Genomic DNA, 18,134 nt, shown 5'->3' on the forward strand with positions numbered 1-18,134 from the left:
CGTTAAAGGTGTAGCAAAGGATAGTTCATGCCTAGGTTGCTTATCTCGTCTAATATATGTAGTATTCAGCACACTGATTATTGCTTTCTTGTCCAGTGAGTTCCTTACTCTAGGATGTTCCACATATCCCTGTTGCCTGCTTGAAATCTGGGTCTAAACCTACATTATTCTTACCTGAGGCTCAAATCCTGCAGGGAAAAAAAAAAAGGAAATAGGAAAAAATAATCACAGCCATGGTTAATTGGCTTCCAGGTTTTTGCTTGATGTTGAGGAAGAGTTAGTGCTTAACTTTTAATTATTTTTGTTTTAGAGTTACACAAAACACAAACGGGAATCATATTTCATTGGCTTAGTTGTCAGCTTTGATAAGAGATTCAGGTGAGTAAAGGAAAACTGGTAATGGACAACAAATGATGGTAATTTCATCTTGCTTTTAGGGATCATTTGTGTGTGCTTTTGTTTTACAATATAGTAACTCTTGTGCAACTGACCTCTGGATTGTTTTCACAAGATGTCTTACATCAGAAGTGTAACACTTCTGTATTTAAGCAATGTCTTTTTTTTCCCAGATTTAGGAGAGCAAACCCAATAGAAGTTCAGGCTGAGACTCATTTTACTTAATGTCTTACACTGAAAGAACTGAGTTAAACACCCAAGCAAATCTGCATAGTTAGTGAGGAGAGGCAGCTCGTTTTAGGATGTTATTCACCCGATTCATTTTAGACATCGACCTAAGGATGAGATTTACTCTGACCAGATCTCCAATGTCTGAGAAAGCCTGAGAAAGTCTAAGAAGTTTTGATAAAAAGTATATAGAAATGTTTAATCAGATTAATCTCAGTAGTTCAAGTTATGTGCGCTGGAAGCAAGAAGCATAAGCAACATCTCATCCAATAGGCTTTCTGAAATTTCTGGTAGAGAACCTCTTTTAACAATGTTTGTAGAAGACTTTCAGGAGGACACCTTTCTGGAATGCAAAGGAAGTCCATGGACTGCTGATGGGCCTTGAATGTGATAGTACTAGACAGATGAGAACCAGCAGTAATGCTGGGGCTATGTCCTCTCTGGGATATGTAGAGCCTTCACCCACTGGTCACTGCTGATACCTTGCTTAGCCCTCTGTCTAAGCAGACCTTGTGACTGACTGCTGGAGATGTCTGTCTGGCAGCCACTGTCCCCTTGTTTCTTCCAGATGGCTGGATGAGACCCCCGTGAACTATGTGTCCTGGGCTCCAAATGAACCCAATTTTGTAAATAATGATGAAAACTGTGTAATAATGTCACAAGATTTTGGTGAGTAAAATGGCAACAAGAAATATTTGGGTAAAAACTTAGCATCAAAATCTGAAATGTTTGGTATGTATTTAAATTTGAGGCTACCCCAAAAAGAGGTAGTTCAAAATACTGACACTTTCATTACAAACATGCTGAGGTTTGAAACCGTGCCAACACTATTAGGAGACAAACATATGGCAGAGGAAGGAGGAGTGTATTTGGGTCAATGTGTTTCATCTGTGCTTTATGAATGCTGTCTCAGGTAGTGTTGTAGTGGTGGTACCAGAGTTTCTCTGTAATCTGTACAATAATTATCTGTATTCCATTTCTTTACAGGCTTTTGGAAAGATATAAGCTGTGCTGTGAAAAATGCCTTTATCTGTGAAAGGCATAATTCAACTTACTCAGGATTTGCTCCTACTGTACTTCCACCTCTCGGAGGATGCCCTGAAACTTGGCTTTTGTTTAACAATAAGGTGCAGTAATAAATCTCAGCCATATTTAGCAGATTTTCTATAGATGAAGAAACCAACTATCCCTTTTATCTCACCATATAAATTCTCTATCTTCATATACCAATTTATTAAGAGGCATCTAGTTAGCAGTGTAGTAAATTTCCAGGTTGGCAAATTTGTAACTAAATCTCAAAAACAGGTGATTTGAATGTTTGAAGTTACAATTTTTGTAGATGTCCATATGCCTTTGGCCATACTTACTTTTCCAGTCTTTGGAATTTTCTGGTTATTTCAGCACACTTACTGCATGGAAATCTTGTTCCATTATCCTCACCTGTAAATGTAAGACCCTTTTTCTGAGTAACACTGAGATGAAAATATGAAAGGTCACACTTTTCCATATGTAACTGGCTACCACAGACCTCATCTTAAGCTGAGTAACAAACATCAATAAATGTCAAATCAAATACAGAAAACAAGCAAGCATTGCTTTCTGCTAAGTTAAGCAAAAAACCTGAACATATGAACTTAAAAAAACCCCAACAAACAAACAACAAATTAAACCCACACATCAATCCCACAATGCAATCAATAGGAAAAGCTTTTTAAGCAGTCAAAGGGCATAAAAAGGGAGGAGCCCTCACCTTTCAGTAATGTCCCTGAAATTACCTGTGCACTCTGGATACCTACTTAATTCCTCAAAAGCTTTTGTAGGTTTTCTGCTCTAAGTGCACACATTGCTGTGATTAGCTGTGTTATCTTCTTACTGGCCAACAGGATTCATGTTTAGCAAATCCCCTATCTGCTGCTCTTTGCATGCAGGGACTAGCACTGAATTGATCCAAATCAAGGGGTTTGATGCCTGAAATTCTTTCTAATCCTTTACTCTCTCTGCAGTGTTATAAAATATTTGGATCCAGAGAAGAAGAGAGACTAACGTGGCACTCCGCAAGAAGAATTTGTATAGAATTAGGGGGAAATTTAGCCTCCATACACAATGATCAAGTGCAAGGTATGACACCTGAGCCTTACAGCTCTATGTTTGAAGCCAGCACATTTTACAATCTAATGATGAGGCTGAAATGTCCTCCAGATCTAGACAGTATAACCTATAAAGGAAGACCCAGAACTGCTTGATCCAGAGAGAAAACTGGAGTGAGATACAAAAGCATCATGCAGAAGGAAAAGAATAATCTGTTCCCCATGGACTTGGAAGATGAGATAAATTGTAATAGTTTATAGCTAGGAAATGCTCACAGATATTCAAGTTAGACAGTAAACAAACATCCATCAGAAATTACTTATGTGCAGTGGATGCTACATTGTGGAAGACTGAATAATCCTTTCAAGTCCCTCCTAGCCCCCATTTCTATAATACTTCCAGGAAGCCTAAATAATTTTTATCAAAAAAATGTTTCTTTTTTTCCTCTGAAATCAAACTACTTCAGTTCAACTACCCATTGTTATTTTTATCTTTTACCATTAGCTCATAGTCTAGCAATACTGAACTTGATATTTCCAATATTTTTAAAAGATGATTGGTTGTTTTATTTGTGCTTTCATTTACATGGAATTTGAAGAAAGGACACTCCTTAGCTACTTTTTATTTTATTTTTTTTTTTAATCTATTTTTTTTATTAGCCTTCCTCACCTTCCAGCTAAAGGATATTGCCAGTGGAACATGGATTGGACTGAATGACATTATCTCTGAGGGTACATATCTTTGGACAGATGGAAGCATATTTGACTATTCTAAGTGGGCACGAGGATTCCCATTTAGAGATGAATACGTATGGCCTGACAGGAAGTATATAGAGGTAAACAGAAAAAATAATACAAGTAAACAGAAAAAAATCAGAAAATGCGCAGCTTAGATAACATACTCAAGATCCAAGCAACCAACCCGACTTCTATTTCAGTTAAGATCTTGCTTTCAATAGCTTAAAGCAGAAGGCAACTGAATATTTTGAAGACCAAATTTTTAAAGCTGTACTCAGAGATTAATAGGCATGTTTAGAGTCCACGCTTATTGTCATTCCTTTCTGGAAGTCTAGAACTGCAGAAAACGAATGCTGTATTATATTTACTGCTAGAATTAATTATATTTATTAGTATTATTATATTTACTGAAAATATTCCATATTAATAGCTGTGATTTTTACTCTGGTTTACTGTTTTACCTTGTATGGCATGAGTCCAAATGAAACCCCAACAAATTCAGTACAGATTAACATAAACTACATAGTAAAAACAACGTCAATACATTCCCAGGAATTTTAATAAACTGACAAAAGTTCTTGCATTAGTCTACCAATGAAAGTACATTTGCTTAAGATATATAATATAATACATTTAATTTCCAAGAAACAATAAATGGAAATAAGAGCCAGAAAATTAGAAAAGAAAGCTATTACATTTTTCTCCTCACATCTATTTCTATTATTTTTCTGGGCATTTTGCACTCTATCAGCAACAATTTGGGGTTTTGTTTGGTTTTTTTTCCTAGACTGACTGTATTGCAATGACGAAAGGATCTGTAGATAAAGAAGGATTTTGGGAAAATACTAACTGCAAGCATAAAAAAAGCTATATTTGCCAGATGAACAGCAGTAAGTTTTAATTTTCAGGGGTATTTTTTGTTGCAAGACATTTACTGAACAATTTGAGCATTTAAGTCCTCAGTTGCAACTGCACGGCTGTGAGTGTAGCAGGCGGGGTGAGAGAAGCAGGGCTACTTCCCCAGCTAAGGAATTCCAGTCATGAAAGTCACTTTGGAATAAGGACTATAGAAAAGTTTGTGCTTTATGACCTCTACCCTATCAGCACACCTATCAACACTCAGAGAGGCTGACTATAGATATCCACACTTAAATCAGTTGCCTGCATGTGGCAAGCAGATACTTTGAAGGAAGGATTCACCTGCCTCATCATGAGAAAGATGCCCAAACCAGCTTCCTAGAAGAGCTGTGCCTTCAAAATACCTGTTCTCTACTGACAGAAAGGTTTAACCATCTGTGCTTTACCCGGCTGTCACAGATATAGGCGTCTGAATCCAATTATTTTGCAAGTACAGTACAGAAAGACAAATCCAACAGTGACCTCCAACTGAGGGGTTAAGTGAGGCCAGTTAAGCTGGTTAGTTTGCTTGTTGGTCCCTGGCAACGCCTTTATGTCATAAGAACAGCAATACTCAGAAGGGCAAAAGTTCTAATTTTCTTTGTGTAGCCTCAGGGTGGGAGACATATCCGGAGCACAGCTACACTGCAGAGTTTGCAGGAATAAAACCAGGGAACTGCTGAGCAACAAGTAAAAATACAGGAAGAAGCCACAGCTGGGCCAGATGTTTCACAGTCTCTGTCCCATGCAAGTGTAGAAAGATGCACAAGGATGACACTAGCAAAAACAATTGCCAGGGCATCCTCAGCAGTAGCTGAACACAAAGACACTTTTTGTCCCTTTTTCTGTCCCCATCACTGGCTCTAGGGCCTTTGCCTTCTGCTTCCACATATATAATTTAAGGCACAACTGCAATTTCCTTTTTCACTTCATCCTACATGTAGCAGTTGGGTCACAAACTTTGCTTAGAATGAAATTCACCCCTATTTTGAGACTGAAGTGATGTGGAGACCCTGTCCTGTGCTTGTACCTGGGAGGAACTTCACCTGCACTGAGGGTGGGGGACGTGGAAAACTCTGGGCAGAGGATCTTGGTGGGACCAGTATTTACATAATTTCATCTGGTCAGTGTATGTCTATAGATACACACAGCTCATTTTCTACCTCCCCCTAATTCCTGAATACATTATTTACACTATAGTTTAAAATAATTCCAAATTACCATTAAAGTAAGTCTCCCGGGTTTCAAATAAGAAATGCTTTTACTTGATGCATTATATTCATATGTTACTCAAAAGTGATGCTGCTATCTGACAGCTAGTAATTTTCCCCTTCCTCTCAAATTTGTACCTCTTTCCAACAGAGCCCGAACTGTTTTATTCCACAAGTGCTCCAGATTCTGATTTCATCCATTATGGTAACAGCAGCTATTTAATCATTCCTTCTAAAATGAATTGGGAAGAAGCAAGAAAAGCCTGCAAGGAGAAATCTTCAGAGCTTGCCAGCATTTTTGATTATTACAGTAATATATTCTTGCTGCTGCAGGCAGTGCAATATGGAGAGCCTTTATGGATTGGGCTCAACAGTAATGTGGTAAGATTAATAAATTTGTAGTTAGTGCAGTTAAATGCTATGATTGGGTTACTATCAGCAAAAAAGGGGAGAAAGTAATACTAAACATAGACTCAAGAATTTCTGCTCCTGCATATTTATCTTTTCTTCCTTACAAAGTAATAATTTTCTCAGGTTTTTCATAGTGATAGCTGCAGTTTACTCCTGAATGTTTCTCCTCAAAACTCCACTGGAGCTTAACGTGCTTGTTTGACAGCCAGCCCTGAGACCTTTTTCCACCTGAGCTTTCCACGGATTTCATGTTTCCCAGCATGGAAGGCATACTGCTGTGTCTTGTTTTTATGTTGCTGAATCCTGATTCAGTATTTTAACAGTACTAGGACAGATATACAAACTGAGGTGTATATATCACTTTGAAAACGTGCTTTTGTGTAACTCCATTTACCTGAAACAGCAGATGAAGAGTGTAGAAAAATTATGTTAAATGTCTGTTTCAATTTTAGAATCCTGGCTATTATAGATGGACCGATAAAGAGAAAATAAGCTTTTCTAAGTGGGACTATGGAGAACCAAAACAGAAAGTAGCCTGTGTCTATCTGAAGCTCTCTGGGGCCTGGAAAACAGCATCTTGTAATGAAAAGCATCTTCCTCTCTGCAAAAAATTTGAGGGTAAGCTATGGTGATTTTTGGTTTTATGGCAGAAACCTTACTTTATCTGCTTTGACTGAAATATAAAATTCTAAGTACATATAAAGGAATAATAAGCCTGAGTATGCAATGTCATTACCTTTATTTTGCAAGAACAATACTTTATTTTGATGGTGTTGTCATTCACCAGCCAAGATATTGCCATTTTACTGGACTGGAGTGATAGCTACCTTGGGAGCAGGCAGACAGCTCATAGAGATTCTGGGAGCATTAAACATTTCACATGAAGTCTAGAATGTAAAATGTTTTGCTGACAGGGGGTTTGTGGGAAGGCCTCTAATAAATGAAGTCCATTCAGTATAAAATAAATTTGGTTTCTTCAACATATATGCATCATTCATACACTGATTATTACATCATTTCTATAAGATTCTAAAAACTGGGTAAAGGAGGGAGAGTTGTATCTAATAAAAAAAGAGTCTGGTATTGGTCCAAACAAAAGTTCATACTTCCTAGGGATTCTATGGGTACCGCTGAGAAATACTACACAGTTAAAGCTATAGGCAAACCTCAGGATGGGACTGAACCTTTTTGCTTTCTCATTTCTAATACAGTAACACATTTTAGCTCTAGTGATGCAGACTTAATGGAAATTCAGAGTTTATTTTGATATGATTTTGTGTTTGTTTGTTTTTTTAATTTCTTTTCCAGGCCATACTTTGAACTTCATATCTGTTAATTTGCAACTTTTGCTTTAAAAACACATGTACTAACTGACAATGTTGCTGTTTCTTTCCATAATATCATTGCTTGCAGGAAAATGAGGAGCTACTACATAAACGTTCAGTGAGCCTCAAATTATTCTATGCATTGTCAGAGTGAAAGAAATTTTATGTAAGGATTGTTATCTTGAGGAAAATATTAAATGGGAAATTTCCATAGTAAACTAGTGTTTAGATGACATTTCATTTAAAAACAAACTTATTTGAACATCTTGAGGGTTTGGGAGTTATCTGGTTTGGGGGTTGGGGTTTTTTTTCTGCTTTTTACTGTTTCTTTTATTTATACAAATTTTTTGATTATAACAACATAAACTAGAACCAAAATCTCTGAACACTCAAATATCCTTGAGACAGTTCAAGTCTGATTCAGTTAGTAACACAGAAGAGTCCAGGTTCACATTGAGTCATCCACTTGCTGCTGAGTATTCCTGTTCCTCATAGTCAGTCTTGACTTAGTCACTGATAATTCTAGCACTATGTGCCAAAGAATATTTTAAGTATTTTAAGAAAAGGTGTTTTTAATACTTGATTTCATATTTGAAGAACTGCAATCCCTACTGAAAGAAAGTATCCATAATATCTCATTTCTTCTAGGCGTACTTCCTTCTGATCCCCCACAGGATATTGGAAAATGTCCCGAATCTGATCACATATCTTGGATTCCTTTCCGAAGCCACTGCTATTACTTCAATGCCAATGAAATGAGCTGGGCTCAGTCTGTGACTCAGTGCATTCAATCAGGTAATTATTCTTTTTACCCAAAGATAGGATTTCAATCTTGACATAAAAAAGAAGACTTTAAAAAAAGTCTTGAAAAGTAATACTGCAAAATCTACAAATACTAAAAAAAAAGGAAAATAAATGTCTCATTTATTTCCCACCATTCTGTGCTTTTCAGCTATGTTGAACTTAAGGTGATCAGATTTCCTTGTTTTATTTTTCAGCTGTGCTTGTTTCTCGTTATATTTCTTCCTTCACAAAGTTTCTCTTTATAGTAATATTTAAAATTTTATGTAATTAAAAAAAAAATCAAAACAAAACAAAGCAAAACACCTGTTTCTGGCCTTATCCCTTCTTTTCCATATTTTGCCCTACACAATAGTCAAAGTAAATATCATAATAACAATCACTCCTTTCTAACACATATCACCTTTTTGTGATGTGAAAGGGGTTGCATGTGCTGCCTGGAAGCCCTCGATTGACCAGCAAGGCTCCCTGGCAGACTACAGAGCCAGAGGAAGGCAAACATTTCCCTCCCCCTCCTTGGGGACATCTGGTCCTGGCCAAGGCCAGGAGCTGCACCTTGGCACTCTTTCACCTATGCTGCTGAGTCATCACCTACCTCATCCCTATCTCAGGAGGCTGTGAAAGAGAAAAGGAAGCACTATACTGCCCAAAAGAAATGGATCCTTTGTTTAATATCTTTTTAGCTCCTCTTGGCCCTCTTACTTTACCACCATTGCCAGTTTGTGGTTTGACAGGATGACATGTAGCAATTCAAAGAGCAAATGAATAATCATCCATAATTCCTATAAAAAATATCATCCAATCACTTGAAAATATAGTGCATTTTGCCTGGTGTTTAAAAATCATCATCTTCACTGTGCTTTCACGTCTTTCAGTTCTGATGACATCAGTCACTGTCTGTGCTGTTCCTCTACAGCTGGACATGATTCTCTGGTTTCTATTCAAACACTTGTTTACTCCCTGCCTGCAGGAGAGGTTTTATTATTAACTTTACCCTATCTCAAAAGCTGTAACTATGTTGGAGATACCTCCAATCATCTTCTATTGTTTTGTTAATAGGTGGTATGTTGACTTCTGTAGAAGATTCAGCTGAATCCAACTTTTTAGTAGAACATGCAGACTTATACACAAGCAAGACAAGTGGCTTTTGGATAGGAATCTACAGAAATGTAAAGGGTAACTATTCTAAGTACTATAAATAAACATAAATAGACTTTATTAAATGGGCAAAAATATTAATAAGATACATTGTTTTTAAGCAACTAATTGAAGTACAGTAGAAGTTCTGACCTCAGCCCTCCCTGAGGACACCTCCTATTCCTGGTCTGCGAGAAAGCCTTTCCCAGTGGGGGACATGTTCTGTCTGAGGAGCACCCATGTAGGAGCTGGGGGTGTGCAGCTAGAACCCACAGCACTAAGCTTCTCTCTGTCTCTGTATGGAGAAATTTAGGCTGCTGGCTAAAGAGTGCAGTGGAAAACACGCATCTGGAAAAAAACATTGGTATCAATCCACAGACAGTCAGAAGGGATTTTATTTTAGATTATTTTCAGTTCATTGAAACATCAAAAATTTCTTTCAGAGTTTATACAAAAAAGAAAAGTTTTAATTTTAACTAAACATATGTTTAAGTATTGCAATAAAAGTTGCTTGATTTTCACTGGATACTGCTGAAATAATGATTTAGAAATTAGAATAAAAAAGCATAGTTTTAGCTTTTTTCAGTTTGAAACTTTAGTATCCTAGACAAAAATATGGAGCAATATAAATTAAAACTAAGTTATGACTGAAAAATCTGCAAATCATAATGTGGAAAAGCAATTATACCCTTTTTGAGAAGAGAATTAAATAAAATCAAATCAAATGCATTAGAAAACAACTGCAGATGGAATTTTTGAAGAAAGTATTATTGCTTTATTAGGCTGAATAAAGTAATATTGCATTAATATTCACTAAGGTGAAGACCTTTCATGTGGACCTATTAGTATTGATACTAACATTTGCAACATTAGGGCAACTGCTTTGGCAAGACAACAGTGCCTTAGACTTTGTCAACTGGAGTGAAGGAACCCCCTCAGAGGACCAGCTTGATTATTGCGTGGAGTTGTCTGCGTCCACGGGTTACTGGAGTATCCTTCCTTGCTCTTCCCAAAAGGGTTTTATTTGTAAGAAGGCAAAGAGTAAGTGAATTTTTTAATATTTGTTCTTGATGTTTAAGGGTTTTTTTAGTAGTACTAGCACAATATGATCATTACAAAAGATCAACATAAAACAGTCCTGCTTATCACCTGTTACAGTGTTCAGACAAAAATATTTTTATATTGACTTATCCTTTTTTTGTTTGCCCTGTTCATGATTCCTTGCTTCATAACCTCAGATTTGCTTACATTCTGTGATGAATATTCAATTAATAATAAAAAATTATCAATATTTTCTGAAAAAAAAAATTTAAACTCTGTTGTTTTGTTCCTCTCCAACATAAACACATCTTTTCCTACTAACCCCATCTTTTCCTACAAACATTCCTATTGTCTTTCTGTGGAACAAGGGCTGCATCAATAATTTGCTATTCTTCCTCTTGCTGTACTATGATACATGCTGTTCCAGTAGGAGATGGATGAAGCAATTCTATTTAAATAACAAAAGAACGGAAGCATGATCCAGAGAGCATATAGTGACCTTTGAAAAGAGTAGAAGTGTTTTGGTTAGCATTTTTTTTTTTTTAATATTGTGTTTCTGTGTAACTGAGCACCATCTGCTTTGGTCAGGAAGTAGAAATATCAGAATATTTTGAGCCAAGTAGCCATGTGGTTATTTTGAAGTTTAACTGTTAATTCTGAAAAAAAGCCTGATTTCCTGCCCTGTTTCACAACACTGAGGTTCAGGATGTTTCTGAGGTTCAATCCTTCGCCCCCAAAGCAAAGCTGCAGCTGAGGTGGGAAGCAGCAGTCACAGCAGCGTTCGGCAGTGTTCAGGGCATGTTCTGAAAAGGAAAATCCTTCTTTTAGGAAAACTCCTAGTTTTCTTTTGGTAGTCAGGCAATGGACACTACTGAATGCTAATTCTTTCTTACCAGATGTGTCATTAAGTATAAACTCACTGTCAACACACACTTTGTTTGACGGGTTTGACTGTGAGTGGCCCCGACATGCAAGCTAAAGTACAGAGGATATTCCCTGACACGGGGTTCTCCGGCAGAACAGTGTTTCAGCACAACTAAATACTCATTCCATTACAGCCAGCTCTGCATACTTTCACGGAACAAATTCAACTCTTGCTTTTCCTTCGTGCTCACAAACACAGGAAAGCTCAATGCATTGCTTTGCTGCTGCCGCAGCAGCCCAGCTCTTGCTGTATCCCACTCTGCCTGGGGGTCCCACTGCCCATGGGGAAGATCCACCCTTGCCGTGGCCTCCACCCAACTCCCACCAGCTCACATCCAGCGCACAGGAAAAACCTTGCAGATGGCGCCCTCTGTGCACAGCCGGGAAAAGCCGCACAAGAAACAAGAAAACTTGCGCTTACAAATTTAAATACAGATGCAAATGAATTTTGGTAAACTAAGGCCTGCTAGGTCTCAAAGCAATTGTGTGCAGTACGGGAACACTCACTGTTGATCAGGTCGTTCCCAGTCTCTGCAGGAATCAGACCCATGATTAACATGGTTTGTTAATCGGGGAGAAAAGGCAGTCCATCTAAAGCAGTCAGAAACTACCAGTGCTTAGACACTTTTTGGTTTTAAAAAAAGAAGCAAGAAGAGGGCTTTAATATGCAAAACAATGCATTTTTATTAAAGGAAATATCTGTCACACATTTTCATCTCTGTTAATTTAGCAGATGTGTTTCCAGGAGAAATTATGATGTGCAGATTACCAGACCTTTTGCTAACATGAAACTGTCAGGAAAAAATGTGACCTTTTTAGATTTTGACTAAACACTTGTCTTTATCTTTGACAGCTATTCTTAAAGCAACTGCAAATGTGGAAGGTAGGATTTTTTTTCCTTCCAAATTGTTTCAAAGATACATGAAAATAAAAACTTTGGGGTTTTAATTAACTTAATATTATTTATTTGGTTTATATATATTTATTTATATGGATTAATTTACTTAGTTGACATTGAATTCTTTCCCAGCATAATATAGCAGTACCTACAGGACAGAGGGCATCCCAGGATAAGCAAATGCTTTGGTAAATTGATCATCCCCTCCTTGCTCCTTCTTCTGCATGCTAAAATCAATGAGGAGGACTGACCCAGAGACAATATGATAGATTTTAACCCTTGTAACTAAAAAAGGGGGAAATTATAGTTTTCATACTTATTTATGGCTACAGTAAATCCATTTCTATTTGCTTTGTATTTATTTACAGATGCCAAAAGGGACAAAGCCAATGGTCACCTGAATATGTGGATACTACTCACTCTGGTCCTCATCATTTTATTAGGGATGGGCTTCATGATTTATTTTGCATTCAAGATCAAAACTCGAAGTGGCACTGCAAGAAAGGAGAGGTGGTGCAGCAGACAGATAGAATGCAGCCATGCCCTACCTGGGAGGGATGATGAAAGTGATTCTACCAGCAACAAAGAAAAAAATGAACACAGTGTTGTCTGATGGGATAAACCAGCCAAACTAAATGGTTAAGCTTAAAAAAATATAGCTGAAACAAAGTAAATCTTAGTCTTTATTAGGTGCATGTAACTTCTACTATGAAGTAAAACTGGCAGTTATTCCTTTGGTAAGGATGAAGAACTATTGCTCTGTGCACTTCAATAAATATTCTCAGGTATTGATTAAGTTGGTACTGCACAAAATGGCTAATTAGGCAAACATGAAAAACAACAGAACTAGTGGGAATTTAGATTTAAATGTTATGAGTTAATACCATAGTGTTGTTTTTATTTAGAGATTTGTGGCAGCAGTGCATACAGAGTCAAGACTAATATTGAGCACTCTTTTTGCTGAGTACTCAGCCCTAATGCCTGCACCTTGAACATATCTAACCATACTATACTGAAGCATGCACACTGTTACTCAAGTAAAGTGGTGTTTGGAACAAACAGAGATTTACATGAACTGTCTGTCCCCATTGTTGTCCCTGTCTTCACTCTTTACACAAATATATATCTTGCTTGTGATAATATTACAAGTGAAATGAAAATACTTGTCCTTCATGGCTTCAACTTGGATTTTGCAAAACAAGTAAATCTTGGCAAACAGTCTTATTCTATGGCTTTGAATTTTTTTTATCAATTATGAACATGGAGGCATATCAATAAATGATCTATATATTACATAATAATACTTTGGTGTTTTTAATTTAGCATGCAGAGATGTTACACAGTTCAGTGACCAAATGAGTCATCTACCTTAAAAGAGAGGCTAACAGGAGGAAACACAGAAACATGAACAAGGCACATGACTAAAAAAGGCATAAATAAACTATAAAATAAAGTAGATGCCAAATAAAGCTGGGAGAATCCATTTCTGGTTTTATTTCACTTGACTGCTCATTTTAGGATGTCTTTGCTTAATATCCTCCACCTCTCTGATAAATAAACTGACAATTGTGCACTATGTCCATGCTACAGGCCAGTAAAGCAGTGGGGCACACCATAGTGCCTTGGTGTGAAACGTTTCAGAGGTTTACTGCGGTGTTTAAGCCTTCTATGAATTCTCTGTTGTCTATGACATACTGAAGGAAAAAAGATCTCAGGGATCTCTGGGAAAAACAAACCTTTAGAAAGTGCATAAGAACAGTAGAGGAGATGTCACATGGCACTGGATTGATAGTTTATAGATATGGCAATTAAACAAAACATATTGCAAAAGATAAGGAATAAAAGACATCTGGTACTCAAACTACTTTTACTGATAGTCTTCTTGATCTTACACCTTCTTTTTTCCCTTCATATAAGTTATAATATATACACATGTTTTAGGGTTTTTTGTAAATACTGAGACTGAATTGGATTCAGTGCTGTTTGATGGCTAATAATAAAGGCAAAGCAAATGAAAAGAGTTAACAGATGAAAAAAATTCCAAAATGATATCATCATTTAAAATCTTGATATTGATAACACAGCTCTGAAGACCCTGTACTTCTCTCACACTAAGTGATGCTTTGCCCTTGCAGAAAGTATTGTGAGATTTGTCTACATAATAAAGCCAAGAAAAATTTGAAAGGCAATTTCAGCTGAATATTTTTCCTTCTTTTTCTTCAAAATAAATAGGGCATTTTGCATCATAGCTGAAGTTCATTTTCACTTAATAAAGGACTGAAGGTCATTTGTAAAGTTTGAAAAAGACCTCTTTCCTTGTCTCATTTTACACTTGGTATAAAGGAAAAATTAGATATTAAAATTCATTTTTACTTTATGGATTGAATAATTTTGAAAGAGTTTTTCTGCCAAAATCACTGGTTAACAGAAGGATTTGTAAAGATTTGGCTAATTTGTATTGGTTCTTCTAAGATAAATTCACATGAAATAACAGCAGAGTAGCTTTACTAGTTGATAAATCAGAGTAGATAAAAGTCAGGTATATACATAGTGCCCAGTTTGTCAAGTCACCAAGCAAAATTAAATTGTCCTGTCTGGGTTAATTTTTCACTGAAATAGTTAAAATTGCTCACTCCATCAAATGAAACATCATTTGTAGCAGTAAAGACCTATCTGCCTGAGAAATTTGCATATATTTTTCTCTGAGTTTCCTAGGTATTTATTTAAAATACTTCCATTTAAGTGCACTCCCTACTTCTTTGTCTTTGAGGGTCAGAATGTTACAATTTCAAGCAGAACCAAGAATGTTAAAAATAATTCATCGGAACGATGTTGAACTGTTAAAACTTTGCCACTTGCATTTGAATGGATGGAAATTTCACTTTCAGATGCAAAGTCTGAATTTTGTAATTATTTATAGATTTCAAAATACCACATGTGACAGGATATTTCCTTATTTAGAGCCCAGAGTTTTCTCTTTCAACTAAAAATCTCCAAAACTGAGAAGGAACCAGCACCAACTGATTCCTTAAGGACCTCCACTGCAGCAACCAATTTCAGCTCATCTCTTTGCAAATAAGAAGACAGAATGAAACCCTTGACCTTTTCTACAGTCTTAGTTTTCCTCTCATTTGTTTGTACAGCTTTTCAAACACTTGGTGAGTCTATTTTTTCCTATCCTCTGAAAAAGTGGATGTGAAAGTGGGCATCTTTGTTGTCTTGCTGGTTTCTCAGGTTCTTTAAGATTTTTACACAGCTTGACTACATTTCCTATTTGTCCTAACAGGAGTGATCCACAGGAACTTATAAAAGATAGATACAAATGATGTTCTTTTTCCTTTAAAAGAGTTGGGAAGAGTAAAAAAGGGGTAAAGCTGGGAATCAGTGCATAAAGATTGACTTTTGGGTAAAAATTAGTTATTGATTATGTCTGCTCTGTGAAGTAGATGGACTTCACAGGGTGCTCCATAGTCCTTGTCTGTGTATGTGACTGACTTAGAAAAAATCAAAAAGAAAAAGAAATTAAATAGGGTGTTTTATGTGTAGCCTTAGCATGAGATTGTGTGGGATGAGATGGAACTTGTGGATTGATATAAGATGTAACACTGTGGCTGCACAGATGCCAGTGGAAAAAAAAAATTAGAAATATATGGGAGTCAAGAATAGCCCTGGAATAACCATTACAGCTTTCAGAGTAAGGAGGAGAGGCATAGTTAAGGTTCTGAAGTTGACTAAAGACAGATCACAGCTCCCTTTTGATGTAAGGATGATGACAATGTTCAAGGACATTTTTTCTTTATCCTTCACTTCATTAGATTTGTGGAGTGGGATACATATCACAGCTTCCAAAAGCAGATGCTGTGCCATGTGAGCTGCGCCAGCACTGCCCTGTGCAAAAAGGGGGTCTCCGACCTGGTCTGTGAGCTGGGAACCAAACCCACAAGTAGGAACCTCACAGTTTCCAGCAAGAACTTGTATTATTGGTCCCAAAAATACTATGAGGGACAATAGCTGAAACTTAGGGGACTACACTAAGCACCTATTTATTTAGCAGTAAGAAATTAAAGATTTAATAATATTTAAAACATTTTGGCAAAATGGACAAGAAAAGAAGAAACTAGGTCTCAGTCTCAAATTTAGATTTGCAGAAGTGGCACTTCCATGTTTTACTGAGCTGATCTAAGTAATACAGGGACTTTTTGTGAGGGCTCAAGAACTATTCTTTCTGTTACAGCATCCCAGAATTTTACAGACACTTTCTCCTCTGTTCACTACTTAACAGTGGCTTGCCCTAACATCCTTCAGTTCTAGAAATTTACTTTAGTGTTTGGAGGGGTAGCTCACTGTCCCTTATGTCTTATTCTATCAGATGGATATGGGAACAACACTGTATTTCTGCTTCCAGGTAGTGATTTGAGGTCCAGAGAACTGAAGGGTAAAGCTTAACCCTTCTGTTCCATAGGTCCTAGAATATTCCTTGTAGTCCAAATTCTAATCCCTCATGACCCAAAGCCATGTGATAGCTGTATGCTTCCTGGAATTTTGAAAAGCATGCAACTGTGTGCTCAGGCTGACCTACCTTGCATGTCGATAGTACAGCTGCAGTTCTGGACAGTCCTTACCAGCAGGGGATACTTGTTTCAAAGGATTACTAAATTAGGCTGCCTGCAACTCTTTGAGAGTGTTAAGCATGTTATTCAACACTCACATTGCACTATCACAGTGGCCCACACCTGTAGCATCTGTACATCCATATGCTGCCCAGTTCTTGTGAGAATGTTTGTGATTTGATTGTGTGAATTGTGTTGACTTCTTATGATGGACGTACTAATGAAAGGATACTGGAATAAGGCAAGATAATGAGTCACCATTACTCAGGTTTTTAATTCTAAAAAAAACCCCCAAACCATAACAGAACATGCCAATTCCAGAAGGAGCAAGAGTCACAGAAGGTGCACTTATTTAACTGTTTTAAGCACAAATGCCACCCCATGGAAGTGTATGGGACATGAGCTAAATCTATAATGCATGAAGTGATGGCAAACTTACAAATTTTCAGTAAGGTCTCTTTTGGAAATCTTGAATGAAATGTGCATTTCGGGAGAAAATTAAATTCCATTATAATGATGACATTTTTGAAGTTGCCATAATGTGTTTTATGTATTCTTAATTCTCTGTATTGTATTTACATGTGGTTACATGAACTGCACTTATTTTCCCTCCCAGAATGAAATAAGTCTTGAAAATACCATTTGATCCTTTCAAATGTGACTCATATTTGCAGTCTCCTGACATGACTCAGATCAGCATAGAATCAACAGCTCATCTTTCTCTGCACAAGCTCCTTCACCATGTGCTCACCATAAATACAGTAATCCTGACTGTTTTGTTTTACAGACAGTGAAATATTTTTAATATACAATGAGGATATTAAGCTCTGTTTAAGTGCTCAGAGTTCTGAGGCAGTCACTACAGCCACGTGCAGGAAAAACACTGACTTACAAAAATTCAGGTGGGTCTCTGATCATCAACTGATGAGCATGGCATTTGCACAGTGTTTGGGAGTGCCCTACAAGCAAAACCATGCTAAAATTTCTCTGTACCCATGCAACAAGAAAAGTGAATTCCAGAAATGGGAATGCAGAAATGAGACCTTGGCAATCCAAGGGGAAGATTTCTTTCTCAGTGCTGGCAAAAAAGGAGAAAACATTGTGCTGAAAACAGGATCAGAGACAATGAATAAATGGAAGATCTATGGAACTATGGATGATTTGTGTTCTCGAGGCCATGAAGGTAAAGTTTAAAGGTTAACCTTGATGGTTTATTGAATGCGTTTGTTTGCCATCACAGATATGGTTCTATGACTTCTGCTCCCCTTAGTCTAACATCACCTGTTCCCCCTGAGGCAATGGTGGACTAGAGGATGATTAGTTCACATATTCAGGCTTGTATCCTCCATCCTGGAGAACACAGCTGCTTAGGTTCAGACAGCATGCAGTATATGCAAAAGATGTGCTTTATTTTTTCTTTACTTTTAAAG

The 18,134-nt window shown here is 37.0% G+C and overlaps 2 protein-coding genes across 2 annotated transcripts in view; both read left to right on the forward strand.

The window, feature by feature from the left end:
• The window catches only part of LOC103763379 (macrophage mannose receptor 1), a 30,658-nt gene extending 17,269 nt beyond the window's left edge, over positions 1 to 13,389 (forward strand). Inside the window, exons 17-29 of the mRNA XM_018075453.2 lie at positions 311 to 378; positions 1,193 to 1,293; positions 1,612 to 1,751; positions 2,628 to 2,742; positions 3,372 to 3,547; positions 4,237 to 4,339; positions 5,709 to 5,938; positions 6,421 to 6,586; positions 7,942 to 8,088; positions 9,154 to 9,270; positions 10,105 to 10,272; positions 12,050 to 12,079; positions 12,463 to 13,389. Coding sequence (XP_017930942.2) covers positions 311 to 378; positions 1,193 to 1,293; positions 1,612 to 1,751; positions 2,628 to 2,742; positions 3,372 to 3,547; positions 4,237 to 4,339; positions 5,709 to 5,938; positions 6,421 to 6,586; positions 7,942 to 8,088; positions 9,154 to 9,270; positions 10,105 to 10,272; positions 12,050 to 12,079; positions 12,463 to 12,707 — 1,806 coding nt within the window. The 3' untranslated portion in view covers positions 12,708 to 13,389. The remainder of the gene's footprint in view (positions 1 to 310; positions 379 to 1,192; positions 1,294 to 1,611; positions 1,752 to 2,627; positions 2,743 to 3,371; positions 3,548 to 4,236; positions 4,340 to 5,708; positions 5,939 to 6,420; positions 6,587 to 7,941; positions 8,089 to 9,153; positions 9,271 to 10,104; positions 10,273 to 12,049; positions 12,080 to 12,462) is intronic.
• Positions 13,390 to 15,064: 1,675 nt separating this feature from the next.
• LOC103763378 (macrophage mannose receptor 1-like) overlaps positions 15,065 to 18,134 on the forward strand; it is a 32,120-nt gene continuing 29,050 nt past the window's right edge. Inside the window, exons 1-2 of the mRNA XM_018075451.2 lie at positions 15,065 to 15,252; positions 17,492 to 17,887. Coding sequence (XP_017930940.2) covers positions 15,183 to 15,252; positions 17,492 to 17,887 — 466 coding nt within the window. The 5' untranslated portion in view covers positions 15,065 to 15,182. The remainder of the gene's footprint in view (positions 15,253 to 17,491; positions 17,888 to 18,134) is intronic.

Source organism: Manacus vitellinus, unplaced genomic scaffold (genome assembly GCF_001715985.3).
Source record: "Manacus vitellinus isolate BGI_N305 unplaced genomic scaffold, ASM171598v3 scaffold_3_pilon, whole genome shotgun sequence".
Lineage (NCBI taxonomy): Eukaryota > Metazoa > Chordata > Aves > Passeriformes > Pipridae > Manacus > Manacus vitellinus.